Raw genomic sequence first — 26,752 nt, 5'->3', positions numbered from 1 at the left:
CATTGGGATTACTCCTGCACACGTACTCATTTGCTCAAGTGGAGTGCTCCATGCTGCCACTGAAGCTAAGGCAGGGATGCAAAGGGGAAAGAAATCAGCTGCAGTAATTCCCGGCTCCAGGGCTAGAGCTGATGGGCTTCCTTCCAGGGACATCTGGTCATTAACCCTCAAAGAATACAGGCTTTTAGGTCCTTTTATTCAGGACAATGGGCTGTGTGTTAGGAAACACTAACTTCATGCAGCAGGGGCTTAATCGCACCTTTTGGGACTTTAAAACCTGGTAGCTATTGATTGAGGCAAGGGTGGTGAAGTAAGGTCACAGCTGCCTTCATCTTTCATATAGGGGTCCATGGAGACCACACATAGGAGCATGCTGAGATCCCTATTGATTCGGGTGGTGTGGCAATTAAAAAGCCCTGTTTTCATCCTTTCAGCCATTTACTGGTCACCAGATGAAGCTGAGTGGGCTCAGCCAGCTACCATGGCTTTACAAACCAAGCCGGATGCACTCAGTCCTAACTCCAGATTAAAGCTGAGCACAGCTTCATTTCATGCACATGAGGGTTGTCCTCAGACCCCCCCCCCCAACTACACAGGTGGGCAGCATTTCCCTGCCACCTCCTCCAGGCGCAGACGGAGCTGAGAACCCAGTGAAGTGAAAATGGTGTGGCTCAGGGAAGGCCTTGCTGTGGAGAGGGGAAGCACTGAAACAAGGCTGTGCAAATGATTTCTTTTCCATGCTGCTCTTATCCTCCTCATATCCCTCCAGCTCACCACTAAAATACAGGAGATGAAAACCTGCACACTGCCAGGCTGGCTCTGATCATTAGCCAGGAGGATAATACTGATCATCTGAACCCTGTGGGGAGCAGAGCTTGCTCCTATTCCTAGGACTATTGCCCTGGGGCATTTACAGAGACTGGCGCTTGAGAGCTCCTCCAGCAGCCTCGTACAGCACCTAGCACAGGGGAGGCTAGGGCAACAGAGGGGCTTAGTCCTCCTCTATGCTCTCATAATATAAATTATGAGTAACAATGACAAAGGCACACTCTTAGCCCATAGTCAGTTCTGGGGCTTAAAGCACACATGAACTTCCCAGCAGGGAAATGGATGCGTCTTTTCATAAATCACTCTGTTGCCCCCAAAAAATAAAAGGCCATTTAATTTCCATAGCCACAGTTTTATAAAACAAGTTAGAAGTGCACAGGTTATCATGCACACAAATGATCAGACAGCTGAATGATGCATTTAAGCAACAAAGATTTCCAGAAACAATAGTGGACTTTACCACGTGCTATGGAGAACATGTCTCTGATGCAGGTTTCATGCAGACCGACTGTCTTCTGGCTGTTCTTGCAACACTAAGAGTGAGAAGACAGTAGTTAGTATATTAATATAAGACAAACGCTGCCCATAAAGTCACATACACAAAGGGCACTATTGCTATTTTTATAGTCTGAAATACAGTTGGCACTTTACAAATGAACCTTAAAGAAAACCCTTAGGTCCATTCCAGTAGTTTGCCCTCAACAGTCTTGTACCAAGATCTCCCAGTGCAGAAGCATGGGCACGCAGCTGACACATGCTAAGCAGCCTTTGAGCAAGTCACCACATAGCTTCCAAGCAAGTAGTAGTCAATATACTGATTGCTGAACCAAGGCCTTAACTAGGTGGAGTGAAAGGACTGTATAAGACATCCTTTAATATAAAGAGATTCCTGCATCTGTTTTCAGAGGATAAACACGTGCCCCACACAAACATCTTCCAGTTCAGCAAATCATGGTTGCAATCCCAGACCACTAAACTTTCTACCATTTCCCCATATTCCTTTGCTTATTCCTAGACTCACCTAGAAGTGCATAACCCACCTCAGGCCCAGCAGAGGCAAAGCAGGAGCCCAAGGGCAAGTTATTTTGGTCTGCTGATTGGAATTGGCTGCATGTGTAGAATTCCCTGCCCTGTTGTTCTGTGATGTCTCACATGTGTGTAAGGTCTAAGTCTTCCCACGTTTTATTTGCATGGATAACCTTCTAAAGCCAGCTAGCTCCTTCCATCTTCTGGGCAAGCAATGCTAAACTCCAGACAGCAGAGACTCAATGGACATGTCCACTGGGAGCATAGGACACAACTACAGAGTGAGGACGTTTCCAGGAAGACTTTATTTTAAAAAGCATCTTTACATTTTTGTGGATAACTACAGTAATGAAATCCTTGCAGAGCAGTAATACAATTTAGTACGAATCAGCTAAAAATTGCTGCCCAGCTCTCAGCATCTCAGGATGACTATAAACCTCCCAGAGCTGGGCAAATGAGAGGGATTTGTGCCATTCCCAGCCAGTGAATGCCAGGAAGTTTGTAGGTTCTCATTTCCTTGAGACTGTTCTCATCTGTTTACAACCAGCTCACGTGAACCGTTGCTGTCTTTACCAGATGCATGTTAGGGGCTGCCGTCGGCTTCTTATGCTCCGCTTGGCCATCACCCGCCTGTGACGACTGCTAGCTGCCAGGGGAGCTCTTTAACTATGTCACTATTGAATCAGCTCCAAAAGTTTATTTAATTCCTGTTATCCTTATTGAGACAGGTCTTTCAAATTCTTATCCCAGCATCTTCTTCATCTCCAAGATATAAGCGTACCCTCCCCACCTCGCAATTTCCTTCTCTGTTTGCTTTGCGTTATGAGATGATAAAATCTGGCTAACGGGCACCCTAATTATTGCAGCATCTGAACGACAGGCTTCAGACAAAATTATCATAATTACTTATTCAAAAATATTCATAAAATTAACATATCCTGAATGAATTCAAGCTTAATTTAACAGGCCGCTGCACTTACTACAAGCATTTAACACATGCAATTGTTTAAACTTAGTAGAGAGCAACTTGATTTTTCGTAAGATATCAGGGTCAAAAGTAGATGAAGCTGCAATTTGCCCTAACAAGAGGAAATGTCAAGCCGTTTAGGGAGCTACCCAGTAATTTGTTCAAATGCATGCACTTCAAAGGGCATACAGAGAAGCTCTTCTCAGGCTTTTAATTATGACAGGGATTTCAACTGTTCCTGAAATTCTGTTTCTCAGCCAAAAATTTATCAACAAGAAAAAAATTGAAGGAAAAAGTCATAAATTCCTTCTCTTTTCCTCCTCCTTCCCTTGGAACAGATTCAGGGCTTTATTCGGAGACCCTTCTCTGGTTCCATGCAGTATTCTGTAGATTTTTTTTTCATTTTTATCTACAATACATAATACAGAGTGTTCCCCGCTGACATTCTGGTAACATAGAGAAAACTATCTGTGGTGAGAGGGGAAAGAGCTGTTTTGAGTTTTCTGCAGAAAATCTTGTGTGCTACAGCATCAATCCCCACAGTAAAATCAAAAAGTTTTGAGAAAGTAATGAAATTATCCATCTCAGTAGCACTCTGTCCCTATGCGCAGGAGTGTACAGTATTCCCTTCTGTCACTCAAACTGTGTCAGCTGCACATCTCGCATTGTACTTAAGCCAGTTTTCCCATGGTTGGAGTGAGGTCTATGCAGTCCTACCATCTGTCTGTCTTTCAGTCACATAGCAATAAATAACTTTTGAACAAATTTGGTCACTTTCTAATGCACTGAGAGAAAGTCCTGCGTTCATCTCTGGCTATGACCACTACAGCTACATGAAAACTAGGTATTCTGGCACAATGGCTATTTTGCAGACACACGAACATGCACTAAGCCTCCCTTGCCTCCTTTTTCCCTCTCCTGAAAAGCATGATTTTGCGTCCCTCCTGCTTGGGACCCTGGCTCTGGGGTGAGCAGGAAAGTTGCAACATGTCCGCCACCGCAAATGCCGGAGTATAAAGAGGTTCTTGGATACTTTTCCAGCAGGATGAAATGCCAGGGATAAATTACTGCATTAATTCATCCTGCTGTTATTTAAACAATAGCAAGAAAGCAAACTGTGTTCCTGGAAATGGTCCTTTTACAGTATTTTGACCATTCCCATAGCTGTCTTTTGGTTTCATGACCTGTTTTAAAGATTCTGTCTGCTGCGGCACAAAGCCAATAACTGTAACATTTCTGTATAACCTGTGTGAATGGAGCCCATTACAAATTCTTACTGTTCTTCATGTTCTCCACAAAGTGTTGATATCAAATTCGTTACAAGAATCAGGAAACAAATCTCATTTGAGAGAACATGATGCCAGGCAGGTCCAGATGATTCCAATTTACTTCACTAAAACACTTTTGATTAAAACACATTGCTGGTGACGTGTCTAAAAAGGAACTTGGACTTCAGGCTCTGTAATAACTGCAGTCTCTAGCCTTGCCACAGACTGCATAAGCTCAGTGTTAAAAACTCCCGCAAAAGAGTTATTAGGTGCTTGTTTTAGACACAGACTTCACACCGTAGTCATTGCTGATGTCCTGGCACATCCTATGGAGGATCATATGCAAATTAATTTAGATGTTTCAGACTCACTATGCATCATTATGGCACGCAGTCTATTTTACGTCAATTTCCACATGTGGAACATTTTAAAACTCTCCCAACTGCAGGAAGAGAAATGGAAAGAAATGGCTTCAGCAATCAGTAACCTCGTAATAACATGAGAATCTCAGCATTGAATTATTAGGACAATAAATTAGTGCTCAGAAGGTCTCTCTGAGTAACAATCATAAAACTGGTTTCCATGAAGTTCACTTTAAATCACTGACCTTTCTCCAGAGATGCTATGCCAAACTCTCACGCTGTAAGTATATGTTCTGGCTCTTCATCATAGGGCAGAATAGAAGCTAAACACACACAAAAAATCAAACCTTTTATTTTACTCACAGTAGGTAGAATCCATAAGTCCTCGGTCGTCAAAACTCCTGCAGATTTCAGCGATGCTGTCTGCCTCAGCACAGCCTGGGAAAAGTGCCGCTAGCAGCTCCGGGAGCGCAATACACACCTGCTCTTCTGCAGCTGCGAGGGTCGCCTGGATTGTCAGCCCTGTAAAGGCCGGGGGAATCTGAGAGCGGCCTAGGAAGGAAAGGCAACTGCTGGCGAGCAAAGTGTTCATGGTCAGCTGTGGTATTAGGCATATTCCACGCAGAGGGCCCCAAATAAAATACGGGCTTTAATTTCCTATTTAAGACACATTCGCACGAGATACTGCAGGTATCAAGATTCTTGGTGCATTCAAGAAGGTTTTTTCAAGGGCAGGTCCTTTGGTCTTTTTGATGGGAGTAGAAAGATCCTGCTGTTTTACGTGTGGCTGGGACGCAGAGGGGAGGCAATGGAGTGAACGGGACAAGCACGCAGCGGTATTTCCACGGCACGGTTTGGAGGCAGGCTGGCTGTATGCCGTTCTGCCTGCTGAAGTGATACACAGGCTGGCAAGAGTCTCAGAGAAGGGTCTTAGACACTCGATATAGAGGGAGAGAGGATCTTTGCTCTGACCCACTATAGCTATTCCTATACACAGTTTCCATAAGATCACTTGATTTCTAATTGCACCTTTATCTCCTCCCAGCAGTGGCAGCTACTTAGGCACAAAGGCTTCAGCCCTGTGAAAATTTGGTGTGACCTCATCAGACCTGTCATGAAATCAGTCTGCCAGCTCCACATGAACATCTTGTCAAGATTAACACTGAGATAGAAATCCACAAGGCTTTCCAGACATTTGGAGTCCAATCAGTCGCCTAGGCTGTCACCTCTTCTGCGCTCAAGCAACAGAACGGCCTCTCCTAGTGAGCAGCTGGTCTGCGCAGAAGACAGCAACTTCCAGTACCAGACTGTGGCACTGCCAGCTTCAGAAACCATTTCAAACCTCGCGACCTTCCTCTCCAGTTGCAAGGTGTGACCGTACAGCAAATTCAACGGCAAATTGCACTTAACCTTGTACGCTGAAGTGGCTGCAGATTCCTCTTGGTCCATGTTGGCAGAGCTTCACTAGGAGGCCCTGAGATGGAAATGGCATGAGAGATACAGGACCAAATTCCCAGTTTCACAGCTTCCCTCTGATTTAGCAGAGTGTGGCAAGAGTCAAGTAAGAGTGAACTAAAATTTCAAGAATCTTGTCACTTTTTTCTATTTCTAATCTAAACTAGCCTCATGGTCTGGGAGGCAACGTGGGGAATGTTCAAAATGAACGGACTAGCAGAAAGGACTATTCCTCCACTATTAATAACAGCCTTCTTTTCACAGTTCTCAGCCAGCCAGCCAGCCATCTGTAACAGCAAAGAGAAAACTAGGTTGTTCCACTTCTGACATGGCAGTATTCAGACAGCACATATTCTAACACGATTTGAAGACTCTCTGGATTTGGCAGCCCTGTGGCATTTGAGGCAACCTTTCAACAGAAACAGATCTCTCCGCACCAAGAGCGCAAACACTGATCCCTTGAGCCAAAGCAGCACTCGCCCTCCAGGACACGTTGCATGCAGCGGCACAGATCTGTTCCCATACAATAGTAGCTGGTGGTATGCTGACATGAATGCTGAACAACTCAGTGCAGCATCACATTTGTGGCTGAGCTTTTTTTCCTAATTTGGGTTTCTCACAGTGGATTATTTTGAATACAGCTTCACTGCCTGATCTGTTTACTTGTTAGGATTTTTTTTTCCCGGAGAAAAGAAAAACAACACATGTTTTATGAGAGCAGTATAAGAACAAAGTATGGGAAATCAAAGGAAAATCCTAAAATGAACTCTTCTTGCCCTAGGACAGAGAACAGGGCTGTAGCATCCTAGTGTTCCACTCATGTAGGGAAGTTTTGTTGTGTTTTTGTGAAATGTTACACAAGATCCAAACCGCTGCAGATACCCCCTGCATAACTCCTCCCTTGTCCTGCTGTAGCAGGTAGTTATCATTAGCCATGCGTGCAGTGCACAGCATTGTCCCAAGCCTGCAGACACAAAGGGTGGGATTCAGCCGCCTAATCAAAGGCGTCAGTGTTGTGATGCCCTCAGGTTTTGTGCCTGGTCTGCAGCCACCTCTCCAAAAGGACAGAGGGCTTATGTAGAACCTGCGTTATACATTAGCCTTGTGCAGATGTCTTCAATACAGTAGGACATCTGAAATAGCTCTAGACACCTATATTTAGGCAACTGCATATTTTACTCGCTTGTGCTGTATCGATGAAATCAGCAGGACTGCTCAAGCAACTGCAGGGCAAGGCCTTTAGATTTCCAAGTCTTTCAGGGAGGAAGATGTCTCACCTTCTTAGACGTTTGTACTCTGCTGTCCTTGTGTGGACAAATATTCTTAAATATGTTTAATCACATGTGAGAGTATGCAATAAACTCACAGGGAAGTGTTCCCTAATGCACTCGCTTGTACGGTCAGAAAGTGCTCAGCGACACAGCCAGGTCATTCGACCATCACCACTGGCTACCAGCAGGTCCCAGAAGTCTAGTTGCCTTGGGCAGAGAGACTCACAAGACAGCAGACATGCAGCCACCCACCGGGCAGCGGTGAGCTGTATTTGTCACCTCACTATGTCACTACTGAGTGCTCCCAGGTCAAGTGACCAGGTACTATCTAGACCGTTGCACCAGGAGGGGAAAGAAGTGTCTCTGTGCCTGGAGGAGCATCAGCCAGTCCTGCTAGCTGATGCACAGAGCTGCAAGCCAGGCTCTGTCCCTGGCTCTGCTGCCTGCTCCATCACGGACCTGACCCAAAGCTCCAGGGATACAGAGAGAGTCTCCTTCGTTTGGATCTGGAATGCAATATCCATAAAAGTACTAGGGCCTTCTTCAGGTGCCCAGATGCTATCAAGTAATTAACAAGCCATCTATGTAATCCTTAAGTGTGCGGCTGTCCTGGCACTTTTGCCTATAAAAGTCCCTCCCTCCTCCATGCACAGAATGGCTGCCCGACGCTTTGAGGAACCTACTCTGCTAGCAGCTGCTTAACACTCAGACATTGCGACACTAAGCTTTTGTAGGTGCCAGCTGCAGTAACTCTACTCTGCTTCCATCACCTCATGGATGTTTACACAAAAAGCGGGCAAAATTGTCTCTGTCAGCCACCCTGGAATTACTCAACTTCCACGTTCCCAAAGGGACCTAATTTCGGCAAAGAAAAGAAAGGCCAGGAGACGACTGCAAGGCTTCCGGCCAGTATATTCATTCCACATCCTTGTGAGCCTGGATTTGAAGAGGTTTCAAATCCAGGAGGACTCATAAAATGCAATTTGGCCTTTGCAGTGCTTCAAAAATGAGTCATAAAACTAACACTCTGGACCAATTCTGGTCTCTTTTCATATGAGTTTATCCACGCACCAGTAACTAGTGTAACTCCATGAAAGTCAATCAAGTGGCAAAGCTTCCACACTGAAATTACTAAGAGAAGAACTTCTGTCGTGCCAGACTGCACACAAAGCTTGGGGGAGCAGTTACAAACCTGCAAGCAGAAAGTTCCCAGTTATGCAGAGCAACTCATATCTCAAGAGCCTGTTTTCAATCATAACCTCTACAACCCAGTTTCACAGCTCATGCTTTACCACTTGGACAGCAGTTGCCAGCTGGACGGAAACCTAACTTGGTATTTTCCAGTTGATGGGAAAGCTTTCCACAGGATATTTGCTGGAGCAGCACAACAGCTTAGCATGAACCTTCCTAGAAATGAAACATGCAGATCACTGGTTCCATGCACTCACTTGCTCTAGACAATGTGAGATTTCTAGCAGTGCCTTGCTGAATCCTCATAGACCGTACACCAGGGCTGCTGTACACATAGGCAGAACAGGTAGTTGCCAAGAGCAGCAGTTTCCTACAGTGGCAACACAGCACTGCTAGCTACCAGCCGTGGCTCTGCTACCTGCCCCCTCGTCCTGTGCCAGCCCCTGCATCCACCACCCCCTTTGTCCCCACCCCAGAGCCAGGAGGTGGGTAAAGCACAACCACAGTGGGGCAGAGCAGCACTCTACAGTCTTGGCGGGCTCCAGCTGCTGTAGGGATATGGCAGGTGCCAGCTGATGTCCTACGACATAGAGCTATTTTCTTCTCAACCTTCATGTGGTAGTACGCAGTTTTATATGCACTGCTGAGAAGACTTGAGCCAGCTCTGCCTGGCACTTTTACAGAGCCCTTTTGCCACAGCTGATTGCAGAAGCAAGTCCAGATACTCCCAAAATGGAATTTGCTTGGCAAAAACTATTTTGATTTGAATCCTGAAAGAAGACAGAAAATAAAGACAGAGCACTGTCATTCCCCTTCATGGTTTCATTCTTGCCAGGGGCTGGTGGTGAAGCTTCAGCTGCATCCAAAAGCGAGTGAACCCTTTACTTCAGTGCAAGCTGACCTGCAGTGTATTTTATTGGCACCAACTGACCCAAGACCTTGGAAACAAGGTAAGCTGGCTTAAGTTAGTGTGAGGAAGGAAAAGATTTTTGTTTCAACTGTAACATTGTATCTTGAGCGCTGACCACAGAGAAAGAAGGTGTGACCCGTCAGAGAGCTGAGGAGCCAGAAAACACCCTATATTTCTCTTCTGTTGTGATGCTGTAACTCACATTGTGATACGTAGAACTGGTTGCTGATTTCTCCACAGCAGTTTGAGAATCCTACAATGAGCATTCCTCTGCATAGCTACGTGAGTGATGAAGAGGGAAAGTTACTCATGGACATACCAAGTCCATCCAGATTTGGACCTACTTTGCTATTAGGAATATTGAGAACAGTCCAGTGAATACTTCTGCTCACTCTGAACATCTTCAAAATCTGCTGTGACGGGTGGCATGAAGCAGACATATGGTTTTTGCAACCATATGGGCAGGCATATGGGTCTGCAGACATATGGTTTGTGAATTTACTTAGTTGTTCAAAGAATGAAATATCAAGTCACCAAAAGTGACAGCTGTAACACTGAGAAGGGGAGTGAAGCCACCAGAGGTTCCCTGTGTTGCAGATGAGAAGACAGAAGAAAAGCAGCTTCTTTCCTCAGCTTTATCTTTTTATAGCCAGAGCAAGTAAAGTCTGTTAGATTATGCTGGCCTCTGGTCAGGTCTGAGATGCTTGGGTGTGATGACAATAAGGATTAATCATGATCACAGCGTTGTTTGTCCTGTAGATACAGCTGGGTTTTGTACTCGGATAATGAGTGTCTCTAAAGGGAAAGTGAATCTATGCCAGTTCAAAAGAGAAACGCTTGCTCTGTTTGGCCATTCTTCAGAGACGCAGCAGGAAAGAGGGTAAAGAGCTTTCCTTGTCTTGTCTGGCTCTGCTGAATCACAGCCCCAGCACTCACAGGACACGGGAATTGTTCCCCAATGATTACCCCAAGAGACAGGTCAAAAAGGAGGAGGGAGGCTGAGCTCTGGTTTTGAGGGAGCAGCCTGCAGCTCTGAGAAAGGCTATGCAATTTGCTTGCTCTCCTGCACTTTATGGTCCTCTGGGAGGTGTTCACTGACACCTTACTGCTAGCCAACAGCAGTGAAACTCCACACTGACTTCCAAAGAAGATGAAAGTAGTTCAATCCTAACCAAATCATTGCTGGGTTTTCTGTTAAAAACACCCCCAAAACAGCTGTGAGTTATGCCCAATAAATTTAATAATTGATGAAACCATACCAAATGACAACTACAAAATACAAAGCAGACATGAAAAACGATGGCATAAAAGTGAGAAGGAACAGTGTCTGTGATGAAAAAAAAAAAAAAGCAAAATACATTTAACAGAGGATATGGATTCAGATATAGCACGCACGGTCACATACAACACCGCGTTAGTAACAGTACACACAGATACTCATTATACTGGGGCTTTTCACAATGGCTGCCTCTTAATTCTCCACTTCATCGCAGATGACAAGTAAATTGATGTTTTTACTCTCTTACATAAATTCTTGTGCACACAACATCATCAGCACCAAAAGTCTGGAAAAGAAATAGAAATCAATCAGAAGAAATGAAAACAGCAACACTGAATACAATTTTTTTTTGTTATTTTTACTATAGTAGCTAGTTCCACAGCAGAAATACAATTTCCTACACCCTGTGATAGATGAGAGTAAACAAATCAGTCATTTTGGAAGAGGAATGCATTATTAGGTGACCTACTCTCCCAAGCACGATGAATTTTGTCAGAATGATAAATGGCCCAGAAATTCCTTTTTTTCTATAGTTTCTTGGCATGCATTTATAAACAAACATGAGAAAAGAATGAGAATTTGGAATGCACTGTTTTTATATTTAGAAACAGTTGTAGCACTTTGAACTGGAAATGCTGAGAATGGAATTCAGAGTAGATACCATTCTCAAAAGGTATTCTTTGATATTTGCAGGTGTAAATCAGGGTAGTTCAAATGAAGTCAGTGGAGCAATGCTGAAGATCTGGTGATTGTATACACTGTGAACGTAATGCTGCTGTAGATGTTGACCAGCATACTAGCAGACTCGGATCTATTCTTCCAGAGCTGCGATGCGGGCAGTGTCAATCACAGCCTTCTTTCAGGATACATTGACCTTAACCAGTGAATTTGTTAGCTATGACATGGTTCCGAAATGAGGGCACATAATGAACACATAATCTAGTGGAGACCAAACTCATTTCACACAACTAAAAACAACGAGATCTCACAAGTGTTTGGTCACTACGCATCTGAGAGTCACTGACTTACTGGAGGCTATTTCCCATTATTATCCTATTTCTCTTACCAAATTCAGTACCTCAGAGTACATTGACTGTCCCTAGACAGTCCTAGAGCTGTTTTTATATGATATGATACCACTGACTAAAAGAGAGTTTCAGATATGCATTTGGAAGCCTGCTATTTTTTTCTAAATCACCCTGTAGTACCGCACTTCACTTAAAAGGCAATTCAACCATGGCAATATTGCAGTATTGATTACCAGGACATTTAGGCAGGAGTGTGATTGTGGGAGCTGTCTGAGAAGGCCACCTAAGCTCCAGAGTGTTTTATGTAATTTCAGGCCAGGAAGGCTAAAATCTAAGCAAGCTCTTAAACATAAAGGAAATAACTGTGCAAAAGTGAGGAAACACTGACTGCAACCAATTTCATGCGCCATAGCTGTTTGGCTATACCGACAGAGTTTCAAGCTCACTGCTAATAAGTTGTGAGGTGGGATGCTTGGCTGTAAGAACTGCCAAGGTCTCACTGAAAAAAATAATTAAGACCTACCCTAGTGTGCTATGAAAATTCAGCTGGACTTTATTTGTTTTAATGCTTCCTACATTTGCTTTGGCCAACACTTCTTCAAAAAGACTTGGCTTTAAAACTGCCCGTAGCTTACATTTTGTTGACTTTGCTGAGGAGAAGAGCCTATTAGTATTTTGGCTGGTGAGAAATGAAAAAGATAAAGGCTTTGTTTTCATGCCTGTGAAGAGCTTATCTTATCAATCTTTATATATGCTTTTAAATTACACATGAAAATGTCTGAAAATGAACATTAAAGGATGCAGCTAGTTCCCTGTGGCCCACAGCACCAGCTGCAAACACCCTTACTATGGCTCTCTTTAACATTTCCAAAATTATGCACAAAGGCAAAATGACTTTGGCAGGAGCTTTGCCTGAGAAAGGAAGTCAGAACCAAGACCATTCAGGGCTTGAGGTTGTCTGCGTAGACTGGAAGGTCGCTGTGACAGTGTTTGTCTTTCTATGGTATATTCAGGCACTGCTAAGCACAGCGAGGTTTGGGTCCCCCCACCGCTCTTTCAACGCAAATAACAGTAAAGCAGACTTTGGGCAGCGTTCTCCAAGAGCTGGCACAAACCCAGTCTGACGGCTGGAGCTGCACAACTATGCAGCCATGTCTTATGACGTGAGTCTGTGCCGCATCAGCCAGTTCTGAGCAGAAAGGCAGTGGCAGCAGGTTGCTAATAGTCTTTTAACATTCCTAGTAAATCTTTATCTCTTCTTTCAGAGAAAGTAGGAGACAAGCTCCTTCCTCTGAACCTGTTCAACAACAGTTATTCTCACAAGAAGACAGCAGTTGTATTGAGAGGGAAGACTGCAGGAAGAGCAGATTGAAACAGATGTGACTCGTGTGCAGGTTTGTCCTAGGGTGTCACTGTGGTTCTGAGATTCTGAAATCCTCCTCAGCAGTTACAGAATCGTCACAGAATCGTTTAGGTTGGAAGGGACCTCTGGAGATCATCTCGTCCAACCTCCCTGCTCAAGCAGGGTCACCTAGAGCATATTGCCCAGGATCACATCCAGACGGGTTTTGAATATCTCCAGCGAAGGAGACTCCACCACCCCTCTGGGCAACCTGTTCCAATGCTCTGTCACCCTCACAGTGAAGAAGTTTTTTCTCAGGTTCAGATGGAACTTCCTGTGGTTCAGTTTCTGCCCATTGCCTCTTGTCCTGTTGCTGGGCACCACGGAGAAGAGGCTGGCCTCATCCTCTTGACACTCCCCCTTCAGATACTTGTACACGTTGATGAGATCCCCTCTCAATCTTCTCTTCTCCAGGCTGAACAGGCCCAGCTCTTGCAGTCTTTCTTCATAGGAGAGATGCTCCAGCCCTCTAATCATCTTGGTAGCCCTCCGCTGGACTCTCTCCAGGAGTGCCATGTCTCTCTTGTACTGGGGAGCCCAGAACTGGACACAGTACTCCAGGTGAGGCCTCACCAGGGCTGAATAGAGGGGCAGGATCACCTCCCTCGACCTGCTGGCAACACTCTGCCTAATGCACCCTAGGATCCCATTGGCCTTCTTGGCCACAAGGGCACACTGCTGGCTCATGTTTAACTTGTTGTCCACCAGCACTCCCAGGTCCTTCTCGGCAGAGCTACTTTCCAACAGGTCAGTCCCCAGCCTGTACTGGTGCATGGGATTATTCCTGCCTAGGTGCAGGACCTTGCACTTGCCTTTGTTGAACTTCATGAGGTTCCTCTCCGCCCACCTCTCCAGCCTGTCCAGGTCCCTCTGAATGGCAGCACAGTCTTCTGGTGTGTCAGCCACTCCCCCCAGTTTAGTATCATCAGCAAACTTGCTGAGTTCTGGGACTGCACTCCTGGGCAGAGCCTGCTCTCGAGACATCAATTCCACGGCAAAGTAGTCTGATTGGCAGCTTCTTTGCAAGAACCACGGGAGGGAGTGTGAAAGTAAAGATTAAAAATTGTGGAGAAAGAAAAAATAAATAGTAATTCTCTGGGAAAATTCAGAAGGGTGGGTGCACCCAGTAGGCTTTGCAGAGGCAGTAAGTCCATTGGCTCTGACAAGCATTGCACTTAACCACATCATGGGCTGATGTGTTTTGTGTTTCATCTGCCTGTACACGCAGACTGACTGTTGCGCACACATGGCAGAGTCTGGCACAAGTGTGATGGCTATTTGTTTGGTACTTTCAGCATCTAGCTCCAGCTGGTCTTCTGGACACCTGGAAATCCCAGGTGAAGGACTGCATTCTAATTGTTCTGTCAGGATAAAATTTAAGTGCATAAAAATGGGCATACCTGGTCAGCCAAAATATATGCTAGCCCTAATCTGTTGCAACACACCAGTCTCACAGTCTGGAAAAACACTGAGTAATTTAACACAATCATCTCCTTAAATCCAGACTGTGAAGAAATCAAGTCCATGCAAAGCCCCATTACTAATAATCAGCTCCTGAGTACCATATAGTCACTTGGCTCTTTTCAAACAGCCAGGCATCCTTTCCTTGAAGACCCAGCTTAAGTTTATGTGGCCTCTGACCTGTTACAGGAATGAGCTGCATTTTTTAGCGCTTAGATTTTATATCTTATAGGCATTCGGTTGGTTAGCCACCTAATTCCTGATTTAAGCGCACAAAGAAATGGCTGTAATTGTTATTATATACATGGTTTAAATGTGAACCTACAAAGTAAGGTGTGTTCCTATCTTACTGTAACTTACTAGCATTGTTGATAAAACTCCATTACATGTTGCTAAAAAAAAGCAGAGGAACATGTTCAAACTTGCTGCATTCCTTTTCTTTATGAATATACATGGGAACTTGCTTTACAGGCACCTATGAACTCATTTGTGCAACCCATATTTTGAAAGGGAGAGGCCCTATTGAAACTGAGGAAACTAACTGCAAACCAAGTGTTGCCCAGCCTCAGAGCTGTTTAATCAAACTTCATAATGAACCTAACACTTTGCTCTGCTAACACAGGGCAGAGCCTGGAGCCCTTCTGCAGCTGTAAACCTAAATCTGGCCAGGCGGGAAGAGTGGGCCCACGCAGGGCCAACAAACATGGCCTGAGACTAGGATAAGTTTACAGTGTCTTGTAGTGGAGTAAAGATCAAGATCTGCAGCATCTTCTGGAGTAGGTGCTTGGTGGGAATTTTGGCTATGTAGAGAAGACAAGAACAGATTTAGGCTCCAGCATATTATCTGATTCGAGAACTAAATGATGAATCCAGGTATGGACCAGAACAAACACGATAACATATGAAATCAACTAAATACATTAGAGCAAACTGGTATTTCCCTTGGCAGCTGGCAGCACCCCTGGGAGTCTGTGTCACTGTCTCACACTTTCAGGCTGAAATGATGTCAGTCAGTTCTTGGAGATCTGGGTCACTTTGCTCAATGGTTGCAAATCCTCGCAACATCAAGGCTTTCAAGCTCTCAGTACTTCTGAACAACAGCCACTGACTGTAAACTCATGGAATGTCATTCTCCAGTACCAGACGTATATAAATAATGACATATGAAAAAGTATGACTCCACAAAGTTGCTTGGAACAGTCTTTATCAAATACAGCTGTGCAGTGAAAAAATAAAAGGAAATAAACCCTCTTAAACACAGCAAATTCCTTCATATTTGAACTGAAACATCTAATGTAGGGCTGGGCCCAGGCTCAGGGGAAGATCCAAATGAAAAGGTTGTTACTCCTCTATCCTTCACACTCAAATCATTGTATTCAGGGGTAGGAGGGAGCAGCTTAATATCTATGGTTCTAATTCTAGATTGGAAAGAAGTGATGGTTCCTGTCAGAACAAGCAGACTTTAAAGTTTTCTATGACTCAAAGAAGTAGAACTTTCTAAGAAAGAGAGCAAGATCCCGGCTATAAACCTCGCCAGAGCAGCTCAAAAAGAGTGCAGCACTACCAAACCTCAGTTGAAATCTAACGAGAAGATGCAGGGTTTTCAAACACCACTTTCCCATCAGCTTGTAAAGCACCCACTCATCTCACAAAATGCTACAAGGCAAGGCTTCTATCTAAATCTAAAATAGGATTTTAAGTGAACAATCACTGCAAATTACCGATCGGTTTTCTTTACTTAGCTTGTCACAATCTGTAGGTAAAAAGAGTCCAAAACCAACTGCCAACAAAGCTTTGCAAGGGGATAATCCAGCAAGTTGATCCCTCTCACTTCACTCAAGATCTGAGGACCGCTGACATCAGTAGAAATTAAAGAAGAACTACAGGGGAGTAATATATTATTGTATGGGTAAATCAGCTTTTTGAAGGCCTTCTTTATAAGCATTTTCTGAGACGCCTTTGTGACAGGTGGAAAACACAGTATAATTAGGAAAACTGTAATTGAAACAATCATCTGGAAAAGATCACTTCTGCCAGTGTACACAAAAATGCCCTGTTATCTGATCATGACTGACCAGCCTACAGAGCCAGCTTGCAAAAAGAAGAGAGTGTACATAAGCAAACAAATGGAGAAGGGAAGCTATTACTTAGATGAACAGCACTTTCCATTCTCAGGAAAGGTTTTGCATGGATCCACATGCAACGGCCTCCATATGTGCACATGCATCTGTAAAACAGAGGCAATACTCCCTCCAACAGGATAAAATCAAGTATCTCTTTAAATCTCTACACTGATGACACTTAATCCACGATGATTAATTAATCTTGTCCAGATACAGTTTTTCACAATAAAGATATGCTGTATATTCCCTTTCTCTCAGTAACTCTCAGAATGGAGGTTGAACATTATGGGGACACAGGCACAAAAGGTACAGCCCCCACTTTCAAACTTGGATATTAATAGCAAGTCGCCCAATATATGACCTTACTTTCTGTGGGACAAGACTGCACAAAATCAGGTCATTTATCAAAGCATCTAAATGTTGGATATTTGCGTTTGAGAACTGCGTTATTATGCAGTTTCCTCAGAGTCCGGCAGCAAACAAATGGCAGAAGTAAGACAACCAGCCGGTAGTACCTCTCATTAATAACACTGAAATCCTGTGCCCAGCAGCCATCTAAGCTACAACTGATACTATAACAGGCTGTACACAGGATCAGATTTATCCAGGATACAAAAGCTTTGGCTTCTTTCTTTGTTTATGTCTTTAGGAATGTGCCTCAGACCAAGCACTACGACTGAGCAGGGGCTGCAGATCTAAGGCTCCTAGTAAATCTGCTCGTGATAAATATTAAATTAAAGCTTCAGGATCATGCAATACATATGTATGCATGATTATCGGCTTCTGGACTTTTATCAGGGCTGCTTTTATTAAGGTCAGCAGCAAAACCTCCACTGACCTCAGTAAAAGTGGACCCTCCTTTTGATAGCTGATTTCATTTAAGATCACACTTCCAAAACTATAGAAAAGTTAAACCCTCAAGTAGTTTGATGTTGTTCAATACAAGGCTGAGGCACATCACACAACTCAACATTCAGCTGCAAAATATCTTTCCAAATCTGCACTGACCCTTCTCACCTGCTTTGTTTAATTTCAGAAGACAGCAATATCATTTAAAAAATGTTCACCCACTCCTCTAGGTTCCACAGCTCACCAGTTTTAATCTACTATGACATGATTTTTCTGAGGAGAGAAAGGAGGATGGAAACCATGCTTGAAACCCCACAATGTCCTGATCTTTGACCCTTGCTATAATTGATTCAGAGAAACCCTGTGTGATATGTGAACTGTGTAAAATGTGGTTTGAGGCTGTTTTGAAAGCCCCTCTTCAGTAATCATCCACTTTAAAGTGTTTGTGTTATAGATTAAACTAAAATCTATAGAGGCACGAGCAACTATGAAAGTTAGCAGCACCTTTTTTTTAGAAATTAGGGCTTGATCCTGCCGCCCTGATTCAGGTGAACGGAAACCATTTTAGTGCAGAGAAAGACAGAACATAAATGTTTCTCATTTGAATAGCTAACATTCGGAAGTGGCATCCTTTAACTTTGTAAGAGCAGACCTTTTGTTCTTCTGACTTACATGAGTGACTGATAGCTCATTAATGTCCCTGACAAAACACAGAGCAACAGCAAAAACATTATAGACGATTATAAAAGAAAACTTAAGGAAGGAAAAAGCATTACAATCACCTGAATCCCAGATCTTAATTTTCAGACAGGTAAATGAAATATATATTTTTGGGTTAGATTTTGATCTTGATTGCACAAGTGCTAATCCAGAGCACCTCCTGAGTGTGGTGTTGTAAATAAGGATACTCTGACTCTGTCTTTACAGTCGTAAAGTACAATACAGCATAGTCTAAAGATACAGTCAAGACAAAAAAATGTGAACTCTGATGAGGATCTGTCCTTTTTGCCCCCTTCGCTTGCCTATTTCATGTAATTTTTGTATCTAGATTATTCAGTACTTCTGAAAAGGCAGCACTGAAATCCCAGCAAGGGCATCAAATGAGAGTAGAACAAACAGCACTGATTAAAGGAGTTGCAATGTTCCAGCATGTTAGCAGCACCTTTTTTAGAAATTAGGGCTTGATCCTGCCGCCCTGATTCAGGTGAACGGAAACCATTTTAGTGCTAGAATTTATGATAGTGTAACAAGTGGCCTGTAACTCTTTCTAACAGCACTGCAGACCTACATCTGCCGTAGTATGAGCCAAATAGTATTCACACTACTGATAAGAGTGATCTCATTCACCATGCCGCAAGGACCTAAGGAGAACTAAGAGACAGACTAACTGGTACCTGATGATAAATAAAACTTTTCTAACTGAATAATTTGTTCTCAGCATCTGTGTACCAGAGGACATGATGTGACATGAAAGACCATCTTATTGCTCCAAGGGAATATCTTTGAAGAACATAAGGAACAACTTCTGCCAGGATGTAAAAAAATTGATAATTATACAGTAATATGGTTTCTATTTTAGCTCAGTGGTAGCCATGACAATTCAACACTGATTTTTTTTGCAATGTGTGATAATAAATGCATTTTACATGCTGTGTTAGAGAGAAAAATATATCATTCCACTGGGAAATATCATAATCTAATGGACCCCCTAAGCAATGCGGCACATTAGATCAAAATTACATGGCAAAGCTCCAGGATTTATGTAGCCAGTATTAGCAGAGCAAAACTCATTCCTCACCCCCTGTCCATTTCCCCTAACCTATTTTCCATTCATGCCTCTGTTTAGGACCATTTAGATACCTTCTTGCAACTTTTTCCACATGGTATATGAGTTTTCTTGATTTGTTCTGCAAATGCATGGTAATAGCTAGGAAGGAGACTCAGGATGTCTTGAAAGAGCTCTTGGATCGTGAAGTAGGAGCAGAGAGTGTGAGAAGAAACATCAGCCTTACAGAGTCAATAAACTGCTGCATCACAGGCTCTATCCCATGAAAGACATTTTCCCAGCTACAGAGATCCAAAAGTTCACAGGAATGTAGTTTTCTCCTGCTTATTTAAGGAGTTCTGCCAGAAAGGAAATAGAGCAAGCTCACTAAAGAACCTCTGGAAGGGTGTGAGAAGAGAAAGTATTCTGAAGTAGGGAGGTTTGAGAAGTTGGAAGTTTGAGAAGATGGGAATTCTTAAATGTTTAAACTGATATGGAGATCAAAAATGCATGAGAGTGAATTTCAGCTCATAAAGAGCCCTAACCAAGCTGGGAGGATCAAAGCAGAAAGGGGAGAAGACAAAGAAAGATCCCTTCTTCTCACTATGATCTTAGTCTTGCAGAAGAAAGATACAAATGGGGTTTTGTAGACTCAAGTCCAAGGACGATTTCCAAGCATAAGAAAAAATAATCTAAGTAGGATCTTTCTTCACTGGAGTGATTAAAAAACCTCAAAACACCAGAGATGTAAGAGATCAAAAGAGATTCCAAAGTCTTCCCACTCATTGCTCCAATTCCTACCCTTGCTCCATGTCATATTTGAGGGGCACACCCCAGCCAACCCCTTTGGGGTAGTTCAGCTTTTAAAGCCTGAATAAGGGCCTGGAGGGAATATCCTGAGGTTCTAAAATTATGGGCTAGACACAAGAAAATTAGTTTCCCTTACCGTCTTCTGTCTTCCTCCAAACGGTAGGACCCTTCCCTGCCTTCCAGAAGAGTTAATTTTGGCCATCTCAACTTGTCCAAAGGAACCAGAGACATCACACTCACCATCATTACCCCTAGAAAGGTCTCCTCATTAACTAAGCTTCAGGATTTCAGAAGGTTTTAAACATGTTGACCTAAGTGTTTAAAAGAGTTGGATGTTCAGTCCCATCAAATGTCAAGAGGATCTTGAAACTTTCTGTCTGGAGGGCAAAGAAATGTCCTAATATTTAATAAAGCAAAAGAGGCCATTATGTTTCAGAAAAAGGATAAAAAGATAGAACTGAGTATCATATTAAATAGTGAAATACAGAGAGAGCAGTTAATATCAGAATAGTTAATATATCAGTATATTCAGGTTTTTATATATATATATATATATACACACACACACACACACACACACAGTTGTATATATCAGTTAATATATAGAATGATCTGGATCACTTGGAAGCAAAGACTACATTCTGATAATGGTCATGGCAAAAGTCATATATTACAAAGAATGAACATAGTCCCAACTTGCAGGAGAGGGGAAGGGGATCTGGAATCAGAAACCAGGAAAATTACTTGTGATCATAGCCAGCTGAATATGAGGTCCCAGAGCAAGGACCGATTCAGTCATTGTGAATAAAACAGAAACAAATCAGAGAAGAGTAGGGAGATCAAGTCACCACTGCATCAGGTGCTACTGTGGTTGCTAGTGAAACAGCATGTGCAGTTCTGGGGTCCAGAGTTTAAAAAGGAAATTGATAAATTGGAGAGGGTTCATAGAAGCACTGGAAGAATGACTCAAGCAAACCTTGCTTTATATTGAAGGACTCAAGGTCTTCCAATAGTTTAGCTTAATAAATAGAAGGTTCTTCTAAGAGGTGGCTTGAGCAGTGATGTTAAGAGAAGTATTTGCAATAGCGAACGTTAGCCATTACTTATTTAGGTCCTCATACACACTATATGCAATGGCTGAAAGTTGAATCTAGACTGATACAGATGAGAAGTAAGGTTTTGCCGTTTTAATGGCAAGGGACACCACAAACCAGTAAAACAACTTATCAAAAGTTATGATCAAGTTTCTATGACTGGAAATATTTTAATCAGAGGGAGGTTTTTCTAATTTATGTCCTAATTTGGAAAGAATGAATTCAGAAAAGCCCAATAGATTGCATTATAAACAAAAACCCAGAGACTGTTTTATAAAAAAACATCAGACTAGATGGCTTTACAATCTTTGAATCTCTCTAGTTTCTTAACCAATCTCACTCTTCTTTCCTAGCTGGGTAAGTTCACGTTGTTGACTGCAGGAGGCAACTGCATTATGACTGGCTCTCCTGCTTTGCCCGGAAGAGTTTGCTTTGTTCAGCAGCTACCTCACTAGTTTTTTGCTTAAATAATAAACTGCAAAAATATATGCTTAGAGAGCTGGAAAAATGATACTGGAGAATGAATTGTGTTCACTCCATTATATATAAAGATATGAAGCAGAGATCAAAGTTCTTTGCCTCCTAAACTATGTGGATAATATAAAGAATTTCAGTGATTGAGCCAAAAGAAATTATCAAAAATCTGAATATTCATCCTATAGAAACCAGTGTGATTTCAATAACATCTTCCACCTCCTCATAAGAGATGGCTGAACTGTTCCAAGATGTCTGGAACAGCATCAACACTTTAAAAGCTTTTTGTTTATACTTGGTTAGGTTAGGTTTGAGTCTTTTTTCTTTCAGATGTGATCTTAAAAACAGAGCTCCAACTGCTTTAGAGAAACATTGGAGAGGCTGTTTGTTTTTTAAAGTGCAAGGGTTCAGTTAGTCTGATAGTTTGACATAAAAACTCCCTGCTTTGGTATTTTCTTACCCCTCGCTCCAGCAGCACATCTTCTAAGCTCAAACCGATGATGCATAACAGTCCAGTCAACTGAATTATCCAGAATTCACCAGAATGAGCACGTGCAATGCAGTGATTCTGGACTCAAGCTGAACTGTTGCTTGTTACCCAGACAAACTGTGCCTACACCCAGTTCTGCATATTGTTTCATTAATGTAAATGAGCTACTGAGGAAAGACCGAGTGAAGAGAACTCAACTCTAGGAGAAATAAGTAAACTACAAAATAAATAAACTGCATGCGATTTATGGCATAAATGGAGAGGCAGTTGCAGTGGTGTGGTACAAAATGGCTGAAGCAACCCTGCCACTGCGTGGCGGGGCACACAGGAATAGGGGGATGTTGGCCAACAGCAAACGTGCAAATCAGTGGATTTCTCACAAACTCATGAGGGCAGTTCTGAACTGGGTTCAGAGATAATCAGGAACTTGGGGAAGGTGGCAGAGGTGGGGGAGAAATCTGTGTTCTTCATGATCAGAATAAGACTAGAGCATGCTAACAACGTGCCATATTCCTCCTGCCATATACCATGTGATTGTGTATAAGAAGCAACACAAAGAAGATTCTCCAGAAATGAGGTCAAATGCTTTGATCTCACTTTCACCAGAGAAAATCTGCAATAAAGTAAGTAAATTCTTTGGTATTACTGTGGATTTACCGAGTAGAAGTGGCCCACTTGTGATTATTCTACCAACAAAAGTACAGAGAAAGCTATAACAATGAAATGCAAGTAAGAATCTGCAAATATCTTCATTCACTCTTTAAAAACAACATTTAAAAAAAGAAAAAATGTGATGTGTGAATTGTACTGTAAGGGATTATGAAAATGGTGGTTTTACAGATGGATTTAAGTAAAAATAGTAATAATCATATTACATAGCAACAAAAAACTAAAAAATATGTTGTTTTTGTTAGATTCAAGGTTCTTACCAAAATCAGCTCATCATTAGCTAGTTCTCGAGTCCAGTATGTTTTAGGGCCATCCCCCTCAAGGAGAGTTTGTTTGCAGTAGATCTTATTTTCATTCTCCCAAGTGGCCAAACTCTGCAGGCAAGAAAACCATTAGGAATAACATTAATTACATTCCCTGGCAGCATAAGGCAGAGTGACAACAATGAGCAATAGTGAGAATAATTGCCGCAGTAAAGGAGCAACACATAGATAGGTAAAAGCAAAAGGAAAAAGACATCAATGGAAAGTGGTGAAACCAAAATTAAGGTGTCAGTGGGTGTTTTGGAGATATGCATATATTAATGAAGTAATCGTAAATATGTCTTTTCAATTTAAATCTACATTTCTTTCCAAATTAAAAAGCCAGTCAGTTTTCATAAAATGCTTAATGCTGAAAAGTATCACTTAAACATGTAATATGGTAGCGTCTACATTCCCAGGCATCTGTGTATAAATGTGATTTGATCTGACATGTTATTTATGACTGCAGATTCTCCTCAGTGTAAAAGCATCAAGAATCGTATATCTCATTTTGTGATCATAAATAATACAGTATTTGCCACTTATAACCTTTCATTCTACATGGCACTGTGACAAGTTAATTGTATGTTAAACACATGTTGTCCTAACAAACCATAACAAATCAAAACTAAATTAAAGAAACTTTGTTAGAATTCTAATGTTTGTGATATTCCTTTTTTAAGGGTGTGGGTCTGGAGACTGAAATACCCGAGGGCATTTTTCAAAGTATTTGAATAATGACTATAAAAACCACTGAAAAATGAAAAAACATAGGATTGTGTTCAGTTTTCACAAGTAGGCAAGCCCTGGCTTTCTGTTGCTTTTCATTCTAGCATTGAACTATTGTTCTACAACGCAATAGAACAGCTGTGCAGAAGGACCCTCTGTAATGAATGTGGAAGTAATCGCTTTACAACTAGCACATGGGGACATTCATTAGTCTGTCATTATATATATATGTGTGTGTGCATGTGTGTGTGTGTTTGCACAAATTCAAGTTAACACTTCCCAGACTTTCTAGAGGAAAAAAAAAAAACACTTTTCTTTGGTTTAAAATTAGCTGTTCCTTTTAGAAATGATTTAAAAAAAAAAATAGTTTTTTAAAGCCAACAAGCCATCTCAAATGGCAGTAATAGAAGCTATGTCTTTCCCTGCAACCACACGGAACCTCTCTTTGTCTGTATGAACAATAGATCAAGTTAGTTGGCAGAACAAAACCCTCCACCTCATAAAGTGTATGAAAATCTATCATCAGTCAGCTATTTTGCTAGGTATTGCAAATTACAATCTGAGGTATTATTTTATTATCTGTCAGTTTCTGCTCTGTAGCCACATCTCTATTTTATATACACAGCAGTACAACTCCTTCCTTAGACAGGACTATAAATAATTTCACAGCACATGGAAAAAATTTACTACTTCACAAAACACATTTTGTTCAGATTTTTCCAACTTTAAAAGCTGACAGCCATAATTACTTTTTTTTCCATCCGCAGCAATAAACCCTTTCCTAGAAAAAAGGATCACATTTATTGTATATGCATTATACAAGAAGACATTAAAATATTGCTTTTGCTGAGCAAGATAATTAACAAAGCCAGAAACATTTCCTGAACAAACTGTTAAATGTATGGTAGATCGAGTGAATGTTCTGAATGTTCACTCTTTCCCAGAATCTCTCCCCCTTTTTCATCAATTTAAATTCAGAGCAATTGCACTGAAGATAGTGAGTTCACCCTGAATTTTTAGTGGTGCAAATGGTCTCAGGAACAGGCTCAAGACTTAGCAGAGATTATATTCTAGAAAGTACGTTATTTCACCATCACAGGATCCTTTTAAAACTGTATTCTTTATTTGGGACTAGAATCTGACACTTTTTACTCATACTTCTTTTTCACATCATCTTATAAACGTCAGTGAGAGTGCTCTTCAAGTAAAGCTTGAGCAAAGGATATTAAATCTAGGCCTTTGTTAAGTTTTTTCATAATATCGCGACGGCAGGAGCCCAGGTCTTCATTACCCTGGATCACATGTATCCACACCGGCGAGAAGTTGGTGTGAGATGCTGCTAACTTAGAGCAGTAATATATCCCCACTGCTGCCATCTACAATTCCTGGCTGTGCATGCATGTGCATGTATGTGCGTGCGCATGTGTGTGTAGAGGAGCAGCAGCTTCTCACACAGAATCAAACCCCAAACGCTCCAGTGAACGACCCCCTAATGCACTTCTGCACAAGGAGCTGGTGCAAGAACGGCTGGAAGGGCCACTAGCTGAAAGTCCATCTTACACTGTTACAGACGTACCTGATCAGCAAAGATGCACCTTTGAAAGGGAGTGAAGATTTCAGCCTAAAACTACTAACAGCCTGCGATCCTGCTTGTGAACTCGACTGATACATGTTATGACAAAAGTTACGTCAATTTGTGCTCTAAATCCTGACTCTTGAGGTCTCTCTCACTCCACCATTCCCCACATTGCCATCAGGCGCAGAGGTTGGGGAGAGTTTTCCCTGCGACTGAGGTCTCACGAGGGAGAGGGAGGCAAAGAGAGCAGGACACAACCCTGCCTGCCAAGGAGAGGGCAAGCAGAAACGCGAGCTTTGCCTTCAAACCTGCCGTGCTCTGTTGCCTTCAGATTTCAGTTCTACCCTGTCCTGAAAGAGGGAGAACGGCAGACAAGGGATAAGGTGAGCTGCAACCACCTAGAGCCCCCAAGGAGTGTTTCTGGGAAGAAGTGGGTGGAGGGTGGCGATGGGAAAACAGCAGCACAAGTGTGTGCCCATCTAAAAAGCGCCCAGGAAGGCGGACAGACGGACATGATGGCTCTGAGTGAGCGTGCGCACACACATAGACACGCACAAACACACGGCTCTCCTCCTACCCTGCACTTTCGCCCATCCACCGTCTCCTCCTCGAAGCTCTCCCCGATTTTGAAGTTGATCTCGGTGGTGCGGACAGTGGTGGAAGTTTTGATGTAGAACTGGTCGCCGTCCTGGCGGATCTCCACGTGGGGCTTGGAGGCGGCAGCCACCGCCACCTTTCTGAGCATGGCATTGACACCTGCGTGAAGTGGGCAGGAGGCAGAGCGTGAACTCGGCAGCCGTGCTGGGGCTCCGCGCAGCCCACCGCGGCAGGGTTGTGCGGGGTCTCGCGGGGACCCCCGGAGCAGACCTAGGCAGGGCCGCCCCGCCAGCGGGCTGCGCAGACCCCCGGGGCGGGTGAGGCTCGGCCCATGCCGTGCCCGCAGCTCGCAGCCGCCCCGCTCGGCGGCCGGCCGGCCGGCGGCGCACGGAGCTCCGCCGGGTGCCCCGGGCCGGCGGCTGCAGCTGCCCGGCCGCCGAGCTCCGCGCACGCCGGCTGCCCGGCCGGGCTCCCCCGCGCCTTACCCAGCGCCTTGAGGAGCTCGTCGAAATTCTCGCTGCTCCTCATCTTCCAAGTGCCGGCGAAGTTGGGCATGGCGGGACGGGACGGGACGGGGCGGGACGCGGCGCTGCTGCTCTCTCTCCGGCTCAGACACCTTGTGAGCGGGGCGGACCGCGGCGGCGGCGGCGAGAGCGGTCACACCCCCGGCGCCCAGCCCTTCCCCCGGGACCCGGCCCACGCCGCCAGGCAGCCGTGCCCCCTCCCCTCCCCTCCCCTCCCGCCCACCAGCCGCCCCCCGAGTGGCACCGGGGGGCGGGGGCGAGCCTGCCCCGGCTGGGCTCCAGCACCCCACGGGCCAGAGCGC

General features: G+C 43.5%; 1 protein-coding gene and 1 long non-coding RNA gene across 2 annotated transcripts in view; both read right to left on the bottom strand.

The window, feature by feature from the left end:
- Positions 1-1,180: 1,180 nt before the first annotated feature.
- The window catches only part of LOC138068900 (uncharacterized), a 50,069-nt gene continuing 24,497 nt past the window's right edge, over positions 1,181-26,752 (bottom strand). Inside the window, exons 2-3 of the long non-coding RNA XR_011143754.1 lie at positions 4,815-6,193; positions 1,181-1,361 (exon numbers count right to left, since the gene is read on the bottom strand). This is a non-coding gene — a long non-coding RNA (uncharacterized lncRNA). The remainder of the gene's footprint in view (positions 1,362-4,814; positions 6,194-26,752) is intronic.
- On the bottom strand, positions 10,501-26,656 carry CRABP1 (cellular retinoic acid binding protein 1). Its single transcript, XM_068958627.1, has 4 exons — positions 26,412-26,656; positions 25,907-26,085; positions 22,983-23,096; positions 10,501-10,843 (listed from the first exon to the last, which is right to left on the bottom strand). The coding sequence occupies exons 1-4, from the start codon at positions 26,479-26,481 to the stop codon at positions 10,793-10,795; spliced, it is 414 nt and encodes a 137-aa protein (XP_068814728.1). The 5' UTR covers positions 26,482-26,656; the 3' UTR covers positions 10,501-10,792.

This window comes from Struthio camelus, chromosome 12, assembly GCF_040807025.1.
Source record: "Struthio camelus isolate bStrCam1 chromosome 12, bStrCam1.hap1, whole genome shotgun sequence".
NCBI classification, from domain to species: Eukaryota; Metazoa; Chordata; class Aves; order Struthioniformes; family Struthionidae; genus Struthio; species Struthio camelus.
The sequence above is the reverse complement of the archived record's forward strand: the minus strand, read 5'-3'. Positions and strand labels throughout refer to the sequence as shown.

Bases quoted from the DNA above. Each gene is read 5' to 3' on its own strand.
- CRABP1 (XM_068958627.1), bottom strand. From the start codon at position 26,481: ATGCCCAACTTCGCCGGCACTTGGAAGATGAGGAGCAGCGAGAATTTC. The intron at 26,086-26,411 runs GTAAGGCGCGGG...CACTTCACGCAG, and splicing joins CGAGCTCCTCAAGGCGCTGG to GTGTCAATGCCATGCTCAGA. The intron at 10,844-22,982 runs GTAAGAACCTTG...TTTCTTTTCCAG, and splicing joins CTAATGATGAGCTGATTTTG to ACTTTTGGTGCTGATGATGT.